This window comes from Clarias gariepinus, chromosome 16, assembly GCF_024256425.1.
Source record: "Clarias gariepinus isolate MV-2021 ecotype Netherlands chromosome 16, CGAR_prim_01v2, whole genome shotgun sequence".
In the NCBI taxonomy this organism is placed as follows: Eukaryota; Metazoa; Chordata; class Actinopteri; order Siluriformes; family Clariidae; genus Clarias; species Clarias gariepinus.
In genome coordinates, this window is record NC_071115.1 from 25,038,929 (window position 1) to 25,055,121 (window position 16,193).

Consider the following 16,193-nt stretch of genomic DNA (forward strand, 5'->3'; position numbering starts at 1 on the left):
TCATCACTCAGCTACGTGGTTTCACGCGGTGGGCGTGAGTACAGATCATCATGATTCACTGCAAGTTTTGGTGCTGACATTACGTTTCCATCTTTCCGCGTGTCAGTCCTCGCAGAAGCTCGCGGGTTGCAGGATTTCGCGAAACGTCGGCTGGTCACTCGCGGCGGCTCACGGTGCCTAACACTGCTTCTAACCGCGAGTCAAACCATATAGGTGAGATGGGATATAACAGCAGGAATAACAGAGGAGGGCGAGTTAACAGGGGCGGGGCTTGTAGAATGACTTTCTCACACACACACACTAATGGAATCCCTGCTGCCTGGCTCATGGATTACATAAATTATCTAAATTACTCGTTAAGTCAAAAAATAATCCAAGTACTCTAACGCGTAACACCCAACACTGGTAAAGAAGCAGAAAAATTGTTGGTTTATCAATTGTTAGTTTATTGTTAGCTGATTTTTCATTATATAATGGCTAACCTCTTACACATAACTTTAAACACAAATGACTTCTAGGGAAACGTTTGAAGTTAAATTAACATAATTTATGTATTAGCTTTTATGTTAATTGGCAGGAAATTAAGACCAGGAATTTTGCTACTCAGCCCTGATATCCTCTGATCCCAATGAGCAAGTCTGTCAGGTACAGTATGTAAGGGCAGGATTCAAAATAAAGCACTGTGAGCGTGTGTGCATGTGTGTAAGTTCGTAACAAACCTTGCGCGTGAGTACCGCTAAGAAGCAGCCGTTACTCTGATCAGAAGCTTCAAGCCTGAAAAAGTCAGGCTTCTTTTCTCCACTGCCGTCCTCTGGATCGCATCGTAAATTGGACGCGTGGCTAAGCCTAACACACACACACACACACACATATATACAGTACACATACTGTACAGTAGTTGACTACACATTGCATTGGAAAAAAGTCCTAAAATTGACATTGTGGTCATTTATAATCAAAACATGAGCCATAAGTATTAGCATATATATAGCTTTTTTCTAAAACACACACAGCTTGATAAAATTAGAAGTCTGCGATGGAGAGTATGTAGAACACACACATACACACTCTGAGACACAAACACGTACATGAAAGGCTGTAGTTTGGAGTTTTCCTGCTCTGTGTGTGTGAGAGCGCTCTTCACGACTTCCTCGTTCTCCTCTGGAAGTGAGGAACAGGTGGAGTACACCACGACTTGCACTTTAGGAACTGTGAAATAATATTGCAAATAAAAAAACATTTATGTGAGGCAAAACCATAACAGGAATTAACAGTGAGTTAAGTGAACTAGTGAGTAGTATTTAACGCGACAGGCAGAGTGTAATTACATGATGCCACAGTGCTCTTGAATCCTCACTTCTGATTGGCCAGAACAGGTTTCCGTTAATTTGCTTGCTTTATCACATCACTATAATTTTTATAGTAAAGACTTAGAAAGCGGCTAGTATGGCATACACTCTACATATTGGAAATGCACTGCAAATGAATGCTTATAATTGCTTATTTGGATTTTTTAAAAGAAGTTTCCAGTGTCAGCGCTACCGCAGTGTTAATTAACCCAGCTTCAATCTTGCTGCGAACATGCTCAAAAAGTCTGTTATAATTATGTTAGCATTATATTGTTATTGCAAGCCTATCTAAAGGGATCCATATTAAGTAATTACATAGTTATCTTTACTCCTCCTATTTTTAATTGTTAGCTTTTCCGATTCTTTTAATGCTGTTGCAGTTCTCTCTTGTGAGCTGTACTGGGCGGTGAGATCACAACCCCAGGTTTGTATAACATCTAAAAGTGTATATACTGGATACAAATGCTAAAATTGATGAGCCTCTGTCTCTTCGCAGCATGTGTGTATCCGCTGAATACAAGACCTTTGAACATTTCATAATGTATCACAACTGATGTTCCTTCTTTAGTGCAACGATTATTTAGGGGCCAATTCCGATAGACAATTGACTTCAGATGACCACAAAGAAAGGGAAAATAAATTGTGACGAACTTCTATTGGTATTTTTGTAGCCATCTTAGTGTAGCACAATTGCCTATCCATCCAGAATTTTGGCCCGCTCTGTACAGTATATGCTGTATATGCTTGTGCTCTGCTGTGTGGATGATTTGCCACACACTACAGGACTCCTTTACTTCTACCACTGTTTTAGGCTCATCTTTACAATTTTGGGACTATTGTCCAGAAAACTCATCAATTGCCTAAGACTGAACAATGGGTAAGGATTTGTTTCCTTGCAAGGCCAGCAGAATTTCCTTGACTCATTGATTTATCTGTCCACCGATAAGTCCCTGAAGCAGAGATTCAGCGAGAGGCCACTGACAGACTTCGATACAAACTAAATCTTGAGGTCTCAGTTCACAAGCACCAGACGAAGCCTTTTACTCAGCAGTTATATTTATATTTTTAAGGTTGTATATGTGTTTGACAATGTTACATGTAACTACAGACAGAAGTATAACATAATTTTTAAAAGATCCCTTGTTATTTCAAGACTGGAATACTGCAACTCACTCCTGGCAGGTCTGCCTCTGTCCACCATTCAAGCCTATCCCAGGAGAGTTAGGGCACAAGGCGGGGTACACCCTGGACAGGCCAGTTCTTTGCAGGGCACATACACACGCACACACAATAGGCATTTAGGGAACACCAATTAGTCTAATCTGGATGTCTTTGGACTATGGGAGGAAACCCAGCAAGCAAGGGGGAACATGCAGACTCCACTCTTGCAGACCCAAGGTGGAAATCAAACATTTGACCTAGTAGAGTGATCTGATAGAAAGGTGCTATTACTTTTCCAAGCAAGAGGACCTGCATTGTTTTTCCCTAGAATACCAGTGCTGTCACTTCAGACCCCATATAACTTGTATCAAAATGTTCAGCTCGACCTCCTGATTCCTGGGGACAGATACACTTGTGGTCTAAAATGCCACACTTTCAAGTGATAAACACAATGCAAAATAAACACCTTGGTTCATGGAGGCAGAAATTCTCCATTCTAGTCTATGACAGGTTAGAAGTGGGCACTGACTTATTCAACACAAAACTACTTCTGTTTCCTCTCTTGTACAAATCTAGGTTCAATTTTGGACCTTTCCCCAAATGCCTATACAGTGGTACCTTCTCATACAAAAAAAAGCCCCACCGTAAGAATTTTCGCTGTAAGAACAGAAATTTTGCAAGAAATATGTATATGTATATGTAGCATTTTCGACATACGAGTGACCGAAACCCAGCTGCACTGAATACCGGCTTGCCCCTATGTGCTAGTTGTTCAAAACATGAGTTCATGTATTTCTGGTGGGTTTTTTGCATATTGTGCAAGAAGCAAGGTTGGTAGCAAGAAGAAGAGGGAGCCACTTTCAGTTTTGTCTTTAAAGCAGCCGGTGCCATGAGGAATCATAAATTAAGGTTAAATGAGGTTTAATGTCTATTTATTTTAGATTTCACTTTATTTATATCTTTTCAAAAAGTTTTGAATGTTGTAATATGAAAAAATACGATTATGGTGTTGGAAATTGGTAATCTTGGTAATATTTTGGGGTGGCTGGGAGGGATTATCTGCATTTACATTATTTCCCATGGGAAAATGCATATTGCAATACAAAATTTCGTCTTAAGAACTCGCCTCCGGAATGAACTAAATTTGTTTGCTGGTGTTACCACTGTAAAACAAATGCTTAAACAAAACTAATGGAGTAGATTGGTCAAACTCTTTAGGAGTAATCAAGCGCTGAAATTAATGCATTCTTTATCATGGCTGATTTTTAGCAAAAAAATATTTTTAACCACTTTGGGAAAAGTGCCCTGCTGCACTTGGTTTGTGAACTACACAAATGAAAATTTATTAGACAAGTTGGATGTTTATGCTGGATACATTCTCTGTACCTGTGAGTTTTTAGTGCAGGGGGGAGGGGCAGCTACAGTAAGTGGCACGCCCCTTGACTCACAAACACACACTCGAAGACACAGGCAGTACACAGACTCATATCCTCGTAATCATATAAGATAGAAATTAGCTGTTTTTAGCAGTTTGCTCAGTAAAGGCAGTCCGTCCTTCTGCTCATCCATAAGGTCTCTAGGAATTGTGTCTAGATACAGTGGAACCTTGGATTACAAGCATAATTAGTTCCAGAAGCAGGCTCGTATTCCAAAACACTCGTAAACCAAATAAAATTTTCCCATAAAAATAATGGAAACTCAAATTATTCGTTTCACAGGCCAAAAAAAAAAAAATGCATAAAATAATTAACACAAAATATAAAGTAAAAATAAAACAAATTACCCTGCACTTTAAATATGTGTTTCCGTTTGTGCGCGCAGGCGCTGTGTGTGTGTGAATCTAAAGTAAGGAGCCCCTCCCCCTCTCCCCCTTCTCGTCTTACACAGTTACCATTCCTCCACTCTTTGCACACACACGTGCGCACACAACGGAAACGCTGTTTTATCGGAAAAATAAACAAGAAATATCTCGAAACACTTGATTGAGCGACACATTAACGAAATCACTGCTGTAAAGTAAAAATAAAACAAATTAACATGCACTTTGCCCTTAAACAGAATCGCGACAGAGCAGTATTTCTGTGTAGAGCAGAGAGAAAGAGTGTGTCTGTGTCTCTCTAAAGGCGAAAGTAGGAGGGGTCTGTGTGTGTGTGTGTGTGTGTGTGTGTGTGTGTGGCACAGTGTCCAATGACGCGGGCACACAGATACAAAGAGCAGGCTGATTCAGAGAGAGAAAAATGGATCTTTAACTTCTCTAATGAGACTTGCTTTTGCTTTACACGTGCTTTTGCTTTACACATGTTATAGTAAACAATACACGCGTGCACGGATGTTGATTATACCAGTAAGAGACGCGCACTAAGACCCAGCAGGGGAGACGATTACCCACAATTCCGCAGCGCAAGAGAGAAAGAAAAAACATTGGCTCAGTTGTGATCACGTGATGCTCAGAGTCAAAACAAGAAGCGCATGCGTGAAACATGATACTCGGTACTCGTGAACCAAGTGAGTTTGTGTGTGTATGTACATACACACCCAAGAAGACGCAGCATCAGCGAAATTTTTAGCTAGTGTTAGCTAATATAGCTAATGTTTATTTGGGCGCACAAAATAAGCCGGAGGTTAGACTTCTTGTGTGTATGAGTACGTGTGTGTGTGTGTGTGTGGGTTTGAGTTTACGTTCCACAAGAGAAATTCTGCTGATGCTGCGTCTTCCTGGGTGTGTATGTACATACACACACACACACACACACGCACACGCACACCTACACACACACACACACGCACACCTACACACACACACACGCACACCTACACACACACACACACACAAAATCTCCAGTAGTAGATCGTGACTCTTTACTGATTGGCTGAAATTGATCACCTGCTTGTTAATTAACAGCATTTTAACGAGCTGCGTAGGTGAACACTAGGACCTGTACATTCGATAACCCTCTGATTAACACTGCAGTGCACTTACACACTCACACGCGCGCATTCGCACACACATACACACACACACACTTTCAGGATTATCCTGTTCTCTCGGGACGTGAGGTTGTTAAGTAGCACATCAAACAAAAAGTGAACATAGAATAATGAAATTGAAGACAAGAGAACACGACACACATACGCACACACAGAGTGTGTGTGTGAGAGAGAGAGAGAATCACTGGTGGGTTATAAAGTTTCATTACAGTTCTGGGTTCAAATCAATTTTTAGGTCAATGCAAACTTCCAATTAAACTTTCCTTCTCTTGAGTTAACTAATTGATTAAATATATTGTTCTCTCTCTGTGTCTCACACACACATACACACACTTACAGCGGAGGGCATGGTGAAGGTCTCGCTTCTGTTGGGAGACGAGTGTGTGCAGTCTGGACTGTGAGACAGAGCCCTGGGACAGATCCTGCAGCAGCTCTTTGTCTAAAACACACACACACACACACACAAACACACACAATATTGTCATATGTACATCTGTGTGCCTACAGTGTAATTAGGCATGTGCTGATTATACAATATCATAGAGATAATCAACACATAACCCTGTTATCATAAACACACACTCGACTAGTGTTCATGTGGGAGGAGGCTTTCTGAATAAGCAGAATTTTATAAAAGAATACGGACAGCTGTCTTCTACGCTTCTGTGTTTTGGGTAAATGATTTCCAAAGCAGCATCCCATGCATCCCGCTCATTAAAGATGAAAGAGCATGGAGGATGGCTGACTCCCAGAGGAAGCTGTGCCAAGGCTTAGATGGAGTTCAGCGAGACGTTAACAGTAAAAATGGAATCGTTATTCTCATTTATGCTGAAATAACACTGTAAAATAAGAGAAAGGACCAGAAAATATGTGCAATTTGAATATTTAATACAATACGTGTATTTTTTTGGAAAATTTTGGAAAAACCAAACCGAACACCATTCAATCCAAGCATACAGTTGAGTTAATACAAAGATAATAAATAAGTAAATTCAATAAATAGTTGAACAGTTTTACTACAAAATGAGCTCAGAGCAAGCACACATGCTTGTCCATAACAAAACATTTTTTGTACTGGTTTGGCTGCATTTGATGCACTTCAATATTTACAAAAGTAATATTTCTGAAAGACAATTAAGCAGAGAAATGACGCCACAACACTCAAGAGACGAGCAAGCGCTTCATGTACAAGATACACTACCGTTCAAAAGTTTGGGGTCACTTTCTAACTCCATGATCGTTCCTGATTTTTATTGCTTTCTACATTGTAAAGGAATGCTGAAGGCGTGCAAAAATGCATTAATCTCCTTTAAACAGTTAATAGTGAGATGTTTCTGCTACTTCTGCTCTGTAAAGACTTCATAACGCCTCTAATCTGAGGTGCTGTTAATGGATCATTTTTCAGGCTGATGACTCTAAATGAACTTCTTGTCTGTAGCAGAGGTAGGTTTTGGTCTCGCCCTCCTGGGATGGCCTTCATGAGAGCCAGTTTCATTATGGTGCTTGATGGATTTTGCAAATGCACTTGACAATACTGTTCTTGCAAGAACTATTACAGAAAGGCCGACCTCTGTGTCTTAAAATAACAACTAACTGTTGTTTTTGTTGTTGTTATGTAATTACCTAATTCCATATGTGTTATTTTATAATTTTGAAATCCACAGTATTGTTGTAGAATGTAGAAAATAAATCACTAAAGAAAAACAAAGAAATTTGCAAGTGACCCCAAACTTTTGAACAGTAGTGTATATATCTGGTTAGTCTGCTCCCAGTCTTCAATTGGGATTTCGGAACTGTATTAGATGCTTATGAGACCACAGACATTGATTACGTTGGTTAATGGCAAATCAGACCTTATATGACGCATCCCGTGTTGATTTTAATGACTCTCATGATCTACTGTATAAAAAAACTTTAGAATTTAAAAAAGGTTTTTGTGTGCAACCCTTTCCTTGTTGTGTGAAGTAGCGTGAATAATTCACTACAAAAACACAATCAATTAAAGTATTTTTTTAAATTAAAGTTAAACCAAAAGTATTATCGATACTAAACAAAATCAGCTAAGAAATCGCACTATTTTTACTATAAGATAACCACAACATTTTTTAATTAAAATTGTGGAATTTGTGCCTTTTAACACCCTTGTGACTCAAAGAAACAACTCACAAAATATTTTCTACTAGCTTTCAATGCTTCTTTTAAAATATACAAAAAAATCGCTCCTAAAAACTACTGAATTGGACATATCTCATTTTGCTGTCAAACTGTTTATATAAACTGTATGTACTGTAGTACGAGTTAAAAGTTTGGATTTAAGTTTGGTTTTATTTTGTACATTCTAAAAAAATATTGGATTTCTTTTTTCAAAACTATGACATACATATGTAATTAAGTATTTAAGTAACAAAGAAAACAGTCAGTTGTAATTTACGACATGAAGGTCAGCTGTTCTGGAACAGTTCTGGCAAAAACAGTTTTGTAAAGTGCATTGAACCCCTCAAGCACCATGATGAAACTGGCTCTCTTGAGGATCATCCCAGAAAAGCAAGACCACAACTTACCTCTGCTGCAGAGGAGAAGATCATTTAAAGTCACCAGCCTCAGAAATCATCAATTAACTAACAGCACCTTCATATTAGAGCCGTTATGAATGATTTACAGAGCAGACACGTCTCAATATTAACTTTTCAGAGGAGATAATTGTATTTTTTTGGATGCCTTCAGCATTGTTTTACAAGAAATGTACAGTAGAAAGAAATATAACTCAGGAAAGTTCATGGAATTACAAGTGTGTCCAAAGTAACACTGGAAGTAACCATACTGTCTATGGATAAAAAGGATGATGTCACTGTTTAATAAATTGCTTGGCATATACAGTAGTATGGCTGCAGTACTTAAAACACAACAACCCATCACAAGTGTTCAAACGATGTTCCTTAAGACCTTCGGACCACGATGCATTATGTTCTGGCTTTGAAAGTGAACAGTGTGTATGAGGAGTTGCTGTAGAATTATAGGATTCTGTTTTAGATACAATGCATGAGCGTTTGCTGGATGATGAAATCAAAAGCGATTCCTGATGCGTGTGTGTACCTCCGTTCTCCCGCAGCAGGTAGTCTACAGGATTTGAGACTGCAGAAAGAGAACACTGCGGAGTCAGCAGGACGAGCTGAACCTTCTGCAGACGCGTGTCACACACATCCAGATTGTGGAAAGCCTTGGGTAGCAGCTTCACGTCTGAAACGTGTGCACACACACAAGCAAACACATAAGCGCTTGTATCTTGTATTTACCATTTACTAAATTTAATATAGATCATGTCTATAAGGCATTGCATATTCAAATCTGAAGCACACACACACACTTACTGCTGCAGCCCATGTTGCAGAGGACCTCCTGCAGTTCATCTCTCTTAGCACTCGAGCACCCCTCCACACACGCAAACACCCGCATGCTGCTGCGAGCCTGTGTGCTGCAGTGGGGAAGCGTGTACATGGCAGTGTGTGCAGCAGCGACGATGGCAGCTGTATGAGCCACGGTGGCTGCGGAGAACGATCCCGCCATGATTACGTCTCCGTCCGGAACCAGCAAGGGGCGCAGTGCCCACGGAGCAATGCAGCACGACTTATCCTGCAAACACAACAGCGCAAACAATAGCTTGTGTAAACACAAATCGCAGTTTTTAAATAATGATTTTATTCATTAAAGCTGAAAAAAATCGTCCAAACCAGACTGGCCGTGTGTGAAAAAAAGTAATTTCCCCTAAACCTAATAACTGGTTGTGCCACCTTTGGCGGCAACAACTGCAATCAAGCGAATTGGCAATGAGTCTTTCACAACGCTGTGGAGGAGTTTTGGCCCACTTTTTTAATCAGAGTGATATTTAATTTAGCCACATTGGAGGGTTTTCTGCCTTTTAAGATCATGCCACAGCATCTCAATCAGATCTACACTTTGATGACTTCGACTAGGCCACGCCAAAACCTTTATTTTTCATTTTTGAGCCATTTAGAGGTGTGTTTCGAATCATTATCCTGCTGCATAACCCAAGTGCGCTTGAGCTTGAGGTTACAAATTGATGGTCGAACATTCTCCTTCAGGATTTTCTGGTAGAGCGTGTAATTCATGGTTCCATCAATTATGGCGCGTCGTCCAGGTCCTGAAGCTGCGAAGCTACCACCACCACCTGTATTTTAATACCTTATTGACTTTCTTGTTATATATCAAGATTTATTAGGATGCAATTGGACAGGTAATCTTAAAGTTTGATGTGGTGAGAGCAGGAAAAATTGTCAAGTTTTGAGACTTTTGAGACCAATTTGAAAAAAGGAATGTCAAGTGATTACAATACTAAATACATATCTATTGAACAGATAAGACCGAGACGAGCATGTTGCCTGGGAACACTATGGTTGGACCATGTGTTTGTTGTGGACATGCATATTCACCTGAACGATTATCCTGCAGTCTTTCAGCAGGTTCAGTTTGTGTAGCAGTCTTTTCACACATGAGGGAAACACCAGCAGGTCGAGGCAGTGTGTGTCCTCGCAGAACGCCTGTCCTTTCAGCTGAGCGATTGATTTCACCTGGGAGAATCCATCGGCCTTCAACACGTCACACACTTCGTGCATACTGCACAGAGAAAAGGTTTGTGTAAAAAGCTTATATTGGAAAATGGGCACCCAAATCAGTCATGACAGTGTATGAGAGTTTCTACAGATTCTACAAAGCAGTGTGTCTTTGTATAACATATCATTCTTGAACGGGACAAGAATGATATGTTACATTAGTTATGAGGTGTGTCTGCTACTTACAGTACAGTATGCTCTGTAAATCCTTCATAACGGCTGATTTCTGAGGCTGGTAACTCTAAATGAACTTCATCATGGTGCTTGATGGGTTTTGCAAATGCACTTGACACAATACTGTTCTTGTTAGAATTGGTTTAGATCAGCTGACCTTTATGTCTTCATGACCTTCGTACTGACTGTAGTTGGTGTTAGTTAATTACCTTATGCCATGTGTGTTATTTCATAGTTGCAAAATGCAGTATTTCTAGAATGGAGAAATAAATCCAAACTTGTGTCCAAACTTTTGACTGGTACTGAAGCACAGTATCCTCTGTTCTTTGAAGTCTACAGAGATCTGAACTGCCTCGAGAACCAACAGCACGCGCACAAGCACGGACACACACGTGACATATTTTTCTCTCTTTACTTTGCATGTAATGTAATTAATACTTCTTAGACAGCTGAACTGTATACACGTTTTGCATGAGCAAATTTTACAGAAACGTGAAAATTAACCTCTTTATATCCCGTTCTTAAATCAACGAGTAAATCAAGAAGGCGTGTCTATAGAACTGAAGCTCATTCACAAATTTGTCACATAAAAAGAAAAGCATTTATAAGTATAAAGCATGCATTTAAAAAATAGAGAGATATCTGTGTGTGTGTGTGTGTGTGTGTGTGTGTGTGTGCGCGTGTTGTCCACAAGCTCTGATTGCATCTGTCTGTGGTTCAGTACGATTTATTGGCCCATGGTCAGTGTGCCTGAGGGTTTGCATGAGCTACGATCCCCAGATATACACGCACACACACAAATACACACACACACACACTACACGCACACACACACAAACACACAGAGATGTGTATGAAATAGGATGCGTCAGTGTGGAATGGAGGTTAAACATAGGAGAACAGCCTTAATGGAACCCCTGCAGCAAAACAAGACAATAAACTATTTTACACATCCTCACACACACACACACACACACACACACTGCCTTCATGCCACCTCCTCCAGTTAACCTTAAAGCCGGCATGTCATAAAGGACTTTGCAATGTTATTTATTTCAAACTGACTCAGGTCAGATGCTCTCTCTTTCTCTTGTGTGTATGTGTGTGTGTGTGTGTGTGTGTGTGTGTGTGTGCACGCATATGTGCTTGCCTGGTGTGCAGTGTATTAATCCAGGCATAGATGGGTAGGTTGGACCCTCTCTCCTGCCTCTGTCTGACACTCTCTGGCAGCATGCAGTCGATGCTCAGCAGGTTGTGTTTGATTCTGCAGCGTGCCAAAGATGCTGCCAGCTTTGTCTTAAACCTGAGACACAATAACAACAAACTTTACAAGCAAGGGACATGAATCTGTCATTCTGTCTCAAATCATGCATCATATAAGGAATAAATCATTCTGGGAAGTAATGCTAAAGAAAAAATATTCAGTGTAATATGGACAGAAAACAAAGTCTCACCACCAAGTTACTATCTTCACCACCAAGTTACTGTCATCACCACCAAGTTACTGTCATCACTACAAAGCAACTGTCATCACTATAACCACAAAGTTACTGTCGTCTCTGCAAAGCTACTGGCATTATCACAATACAACTATCACCATCCAATGTTACTGTCATCACCATCACCGCAAAGTTAATGTCATCAACACAAAATGACTCATTACCAGTTACTGTCATCACCGTCACCAAAAATGTCATGTCGTTACCGCAAAGTTAATGTTATTACTGCAAAGTTAGCCATCACATCCCCAAAAAGTTAACGTCATTACCGCAATGTTACTGTCATCAAAACAAAATGACTCTCATCACCATCATTACTGTCATACAGTACCTGCAAAGCTACTTATACAACCGGGAAGTGACTATTACCACATCACTATTCTCATCATCGCAAATTTGCTGTCATAACATACAGTTACAGTAATAATCAGAACGTTACTACCATCACCGCAGAGTTACTGTCATCACCGCCAAGTTCCTCTTATCATCTATTATCTAGTACCTGCAGGCTCGAAACACAGTAGTTTCACACTGTGCCATTTTCCAATCCGTTTTCCATTTAAGTGACAGAACAATGTTTTAAACCTCAGTCTGGCCATCCTCAGAACACTAAGACCCTGCATCTGTGAAATGTCTTCTCATTATCCCATTACCTGAGCAGACAGTTTTCCACTTCCCTGACCTCATCCACATCCTTCTGCTTATCCCAATTGGCCGGATGCTCACGTGGGAGGAACTTACGGTCCTGCAAATCATACAACATGACAGCCACCAAACTCATCAGATTGTCCGGCTGAAAAAGAGAGAGAGAGAGAGAGAGAGAGAGAGAGAGAGATTGGTTGGTATAGATCAGATGAGAAGGCTTTGAGGATTTTCATGGTTTATGTGTTTTGAAACAAAAAAAATAGTAAATTCTCTTAGCCTTAATATTATTCAATTAACTAATAACATCTTAACACACTGCTACGCTCATGCATTTTAAAATTATGACAGAGTTCCTGAGTATCCTGAAAGAGTTCCCAGTCTCCTCCTCCTTGTCCGTTCTCTCATTGTCTCAGTTGTCCTTTGCCAAGGACGCACAAGGACCTCCGAGGTTTCTCGCCACATGTAGCCCAGCAACGGTGTTCCCTGATGGGATGTGTTTAAACAGTAAGCTAACAGATTGAATCCTGCTGAAACTGATTATACTTACAAGCATACACACACACACACAGTGCCATGTGGTACAGAATGGTATTAATGACCAATTTCAATGATATTATGACAGTCACTACCATGGAACCAAAGCTGTAATTATGAAGGTGAGGTTTTCTCGGGTTTGCCTTGTATTATGTATATTTTCCCAAAATGTTTTATACGACGAGAGCTTGGCAGAGCTAAAGGATGAGAGAATGATGGACGGACAGAGATGGAGAGAGAAAGTGAAAATGTGTGCGCTGATTATATGTTCTCTCCCAGGATGCAGAGTAACAACCCGCCAAGTCGTAACACATGAAAATTCATCATTCACCATGGCCATATAGTGTCTCTGGAGTGTGTGTGTGTGTGTCTGTGCGCCTGTGTGGCACATATCCTCTCCCATGTCTCAAGCAGTCTAACCACACCCTAAACACACACACACACACACAGTTACAGTCATTTATCACACAGACAGCTGAGACTTCCCTCATCAAATCTGATGGACAGCTCACTCTCGGGGTGTGATGATTAGTGTTGGGCAGTACGACGATATAACATTGCTATTGTGATAGTTTGTCACAATAAACTTTGGTCAGGAATAACAGTCATCGCGTCTTTTAGAACTTTTTTTTTAATGCCAGTTATAAACCTTGCACTGTTTTGAGTCCTTAAAATTGTTCGATGGTTACTTCCCCCTAAAGTTTCTTATTTTTTTTATTATTTAAACTGTACGGCCTACAGTACTTCCACTGTACTGATATCACAAAGCATGTTGTGTATTGTAAAGGTGACAAGTATTGTGTTGTGACAGACCAACAGCTAGTGATGATAATTCACCATAACCAGTTTTTCCCTCTACAGATTGTAAGCGTTGGACAAAATATTATACTATATACAGTATAAAATACCATATACTGTACGTAATATAATATACTGCCTGACCAAAAAATCAGGGTAAAATTATTGGGCTGCATCAAGCGCTGAAAACAATTAAGGAGATTCGAAATGACTTGAATTGGGTTAAGAACTGTCCAACAAATTATTACAAACTGTAAGGACTGTGCGGAACCTTTACATTTGTGGACAAAATGTGGTCAGAAATAAAACATCATGACTTGAGATCATTTGAACACTTAGTAAAGCTGCATACAGTAAACTTCCAACTTACTGTACCTTCCAGGAGGATGTTTGTACTGTAAGTTGGATTAATTGGCAAGTCTGACAAAGTGAGTCTTACACCCATATCCCACTGGTTTTGTGAGGTGGCGGTAATGTACTGTAGGGTTTATCGCGATTGACTGCAAGTTTTTGGTCATTTTGGCGTAGTGTTTCCACGTTTCCACTCTTCCTCAAGTTGGGAAAGTTTGGTTCCGGGAGCATGAGGAATCATTCTCACACATGAATTCACTACCAGAAAATTTCATTCCTATAAGTAATATGTAAACATTTCGCTATGAGCCCTACACAAAGATAACCCGAGAAAATACAAAATGTAGTTTTGCACAACCCAGAAAGGGGCAAACACTTTCATAGCACTGTATATACAGTAGTATTCACTAACTGGATGAATGAAAACTTATTGTTATTATTATTTTTTTTTTAGGAGTACACTTTTCAAATTTCTGTGATGCTCGAAATAAATATGCCCACATAATAAATTATTCAATACAGTTAACATGCATAATCTTTCTTCCTGTGAAAATGAGTGCACTACTGTACCTTTTAAACTTATACAAATCATATCTGCAAATCTGGCAAAGATGATTACTACTCAAAATGGTACAAGAGTATGCGTGGCTGTAAGTGGACTCAAATGCAAGACAACAGAAAGTCTTCTCTATAGTGCAAGAACTGTGTAAGACAATGAAGATATAGACTTTAGGACAGGTGGAGACAGGAGAACTTTCTCTAGAGGCTGTGGGAGGGCTGAAGATGCTCGCTGTGCTCAGGACTAAGAGCTGGAGATAGAACGCAGCAGTTTACGAATTGACTAAATTGTCACACTGAAATACAGTGAAAGGTTTGCCAGGGTGGGAGCAGAAACCAGTTCAGAAAACTAACTGATGATTAGTGTGCAGATGTTGCAGGGTGGAGAAAAAGCAAACGTTGCTTGCTAGGTTGTTATGAAACACCTCAGGCAGACAGACAAAGTCCAAAATCCAATAAACGGTCCAAGGTCAGACATCCAGTAAATATATATCTGTATAAACTGGCAGACAGGCATACAGGCAAGCCGCAGGCTGAAAACGGGTCCAACCAGGCAGAGGTCAGGCTTGCAGGATACAATCAGGAAACAAAACCTCTCATGCAGAATACAAAATACAATTATCAGTCCAAGGGTCAGATATCCAGAGAGTAATGTTATACACTGTATATGCAAACTTGGGTAGCCAGGATTACCAACAGGAAGCAGGCTGAGAGCAGCTCGAAAACATAGGGGTAGGGTCAAGTACACTATCCAAGTGGCAAGTGGGGGAAAAAAAAAATAGACAGATGGCTAGAAAGCTCAAAACACTGCCTTAAGGAGACACTAGCAAATTGATTGCGAACTGAACCTCATTTAAATAAAGAAGAGTGAGATCAGAGTTAATTGACGACAGGTGCAGCTAATTAGGAGCACCGCGCTGGAGCACCAGGCGAAACCAACTGGATGGGGAGGGGGTGGTGGTGCTCGGACAAACCAAGATGGCAGGTGAAACAGGAAATGCAGGAAACAATGATGTTTGGTCATGAAATGGGTTTTTAGCTGCTGTACTTGATGCCATATTGAAGCGGTTGACTTGACTTACAAAACACACAACCCCTGCCAAATCTAAACATCCCCAGGAGCACTATGCATGAAGAACATACAAGATGTTACTGGGAACATTTGACCTCCTTGCGCTTTCTGATGGAGTATCTCAGCGATATATTAATATCCGTCTCCGTTCTCGGGCACACTTGCGTATTTACACTCTCCAAAACAGTAGGTGGCAGTATGCACCTGCTTGGATTATAAGCCATGATTAAACACAAAAGAAGTGTGTGTGTGGGGGCAGATGGCACTGATTACGAGTCTGCGAAAAAAAGGTGGTCTCGAGAACGATACAGCTTAATCGTGCATGGATCGAATAAATTGTATCGCTCTCAAGACCACCTTTTCCAACGGACTCGGGCACGGTTTCTGGCACTGTGATCATGTTTATACGCTAATGAATCCCGTGAGTTTTTTTAAA

At 40.3% G+C, this 16,193-nt stretch overlaps 1 protein-coding gene across 1 annotated transcript in view; it reads right to left on the bottom strand.

The window, feature by feature from the left end:
- The window catches only part of LOC128544820 (putative methyltransferase NSUN7), a 47,436-nt gene that overhangs the window by 10,119 nt on the left and 21,124 nt on the right, over nucleotides 1-16,193 (bottom strand). Inside the window, exons 4-11 of the mRNA XM_053515106.1 lie at nucleotides 12,453-12,592; nucleotides 11,451-11,603; nucleotides 9,947-10,130; nucleotides 8,867-9,128; nucleotides 8,592-8,735; nucleotides 5,836-5,937; nucleotides 1,089-1,209; nucleotides 720-846 (exon numbers count right to left, since the gene is read on the bottom strand). Coding sequence (XP_053371081.1) covers nucleotides 720-846; nucleotides 1,089-1,209; nucleotides 5,836-5,937; nucleotides 8,592-8,735; nucleotides 8,867-9,128; nucleotides 9,947-10,130; nucleotides 11,451-11,603; nucleotides 12,453-12,592 — 1,233 coding nt within the window. The remainder of the gene's footprint in view (nucleotides 1-719; nucleotides 847-1,088; nucleotides 1,210-5,835; nucleotides 5,938-8,591; nucleotides 8,736-8,866; nucleotides 9,129-9,946; nucleotides 10,131-11,450; nucleotides 11,604-12,452; nucleotides 12,593-16,193) is intronic.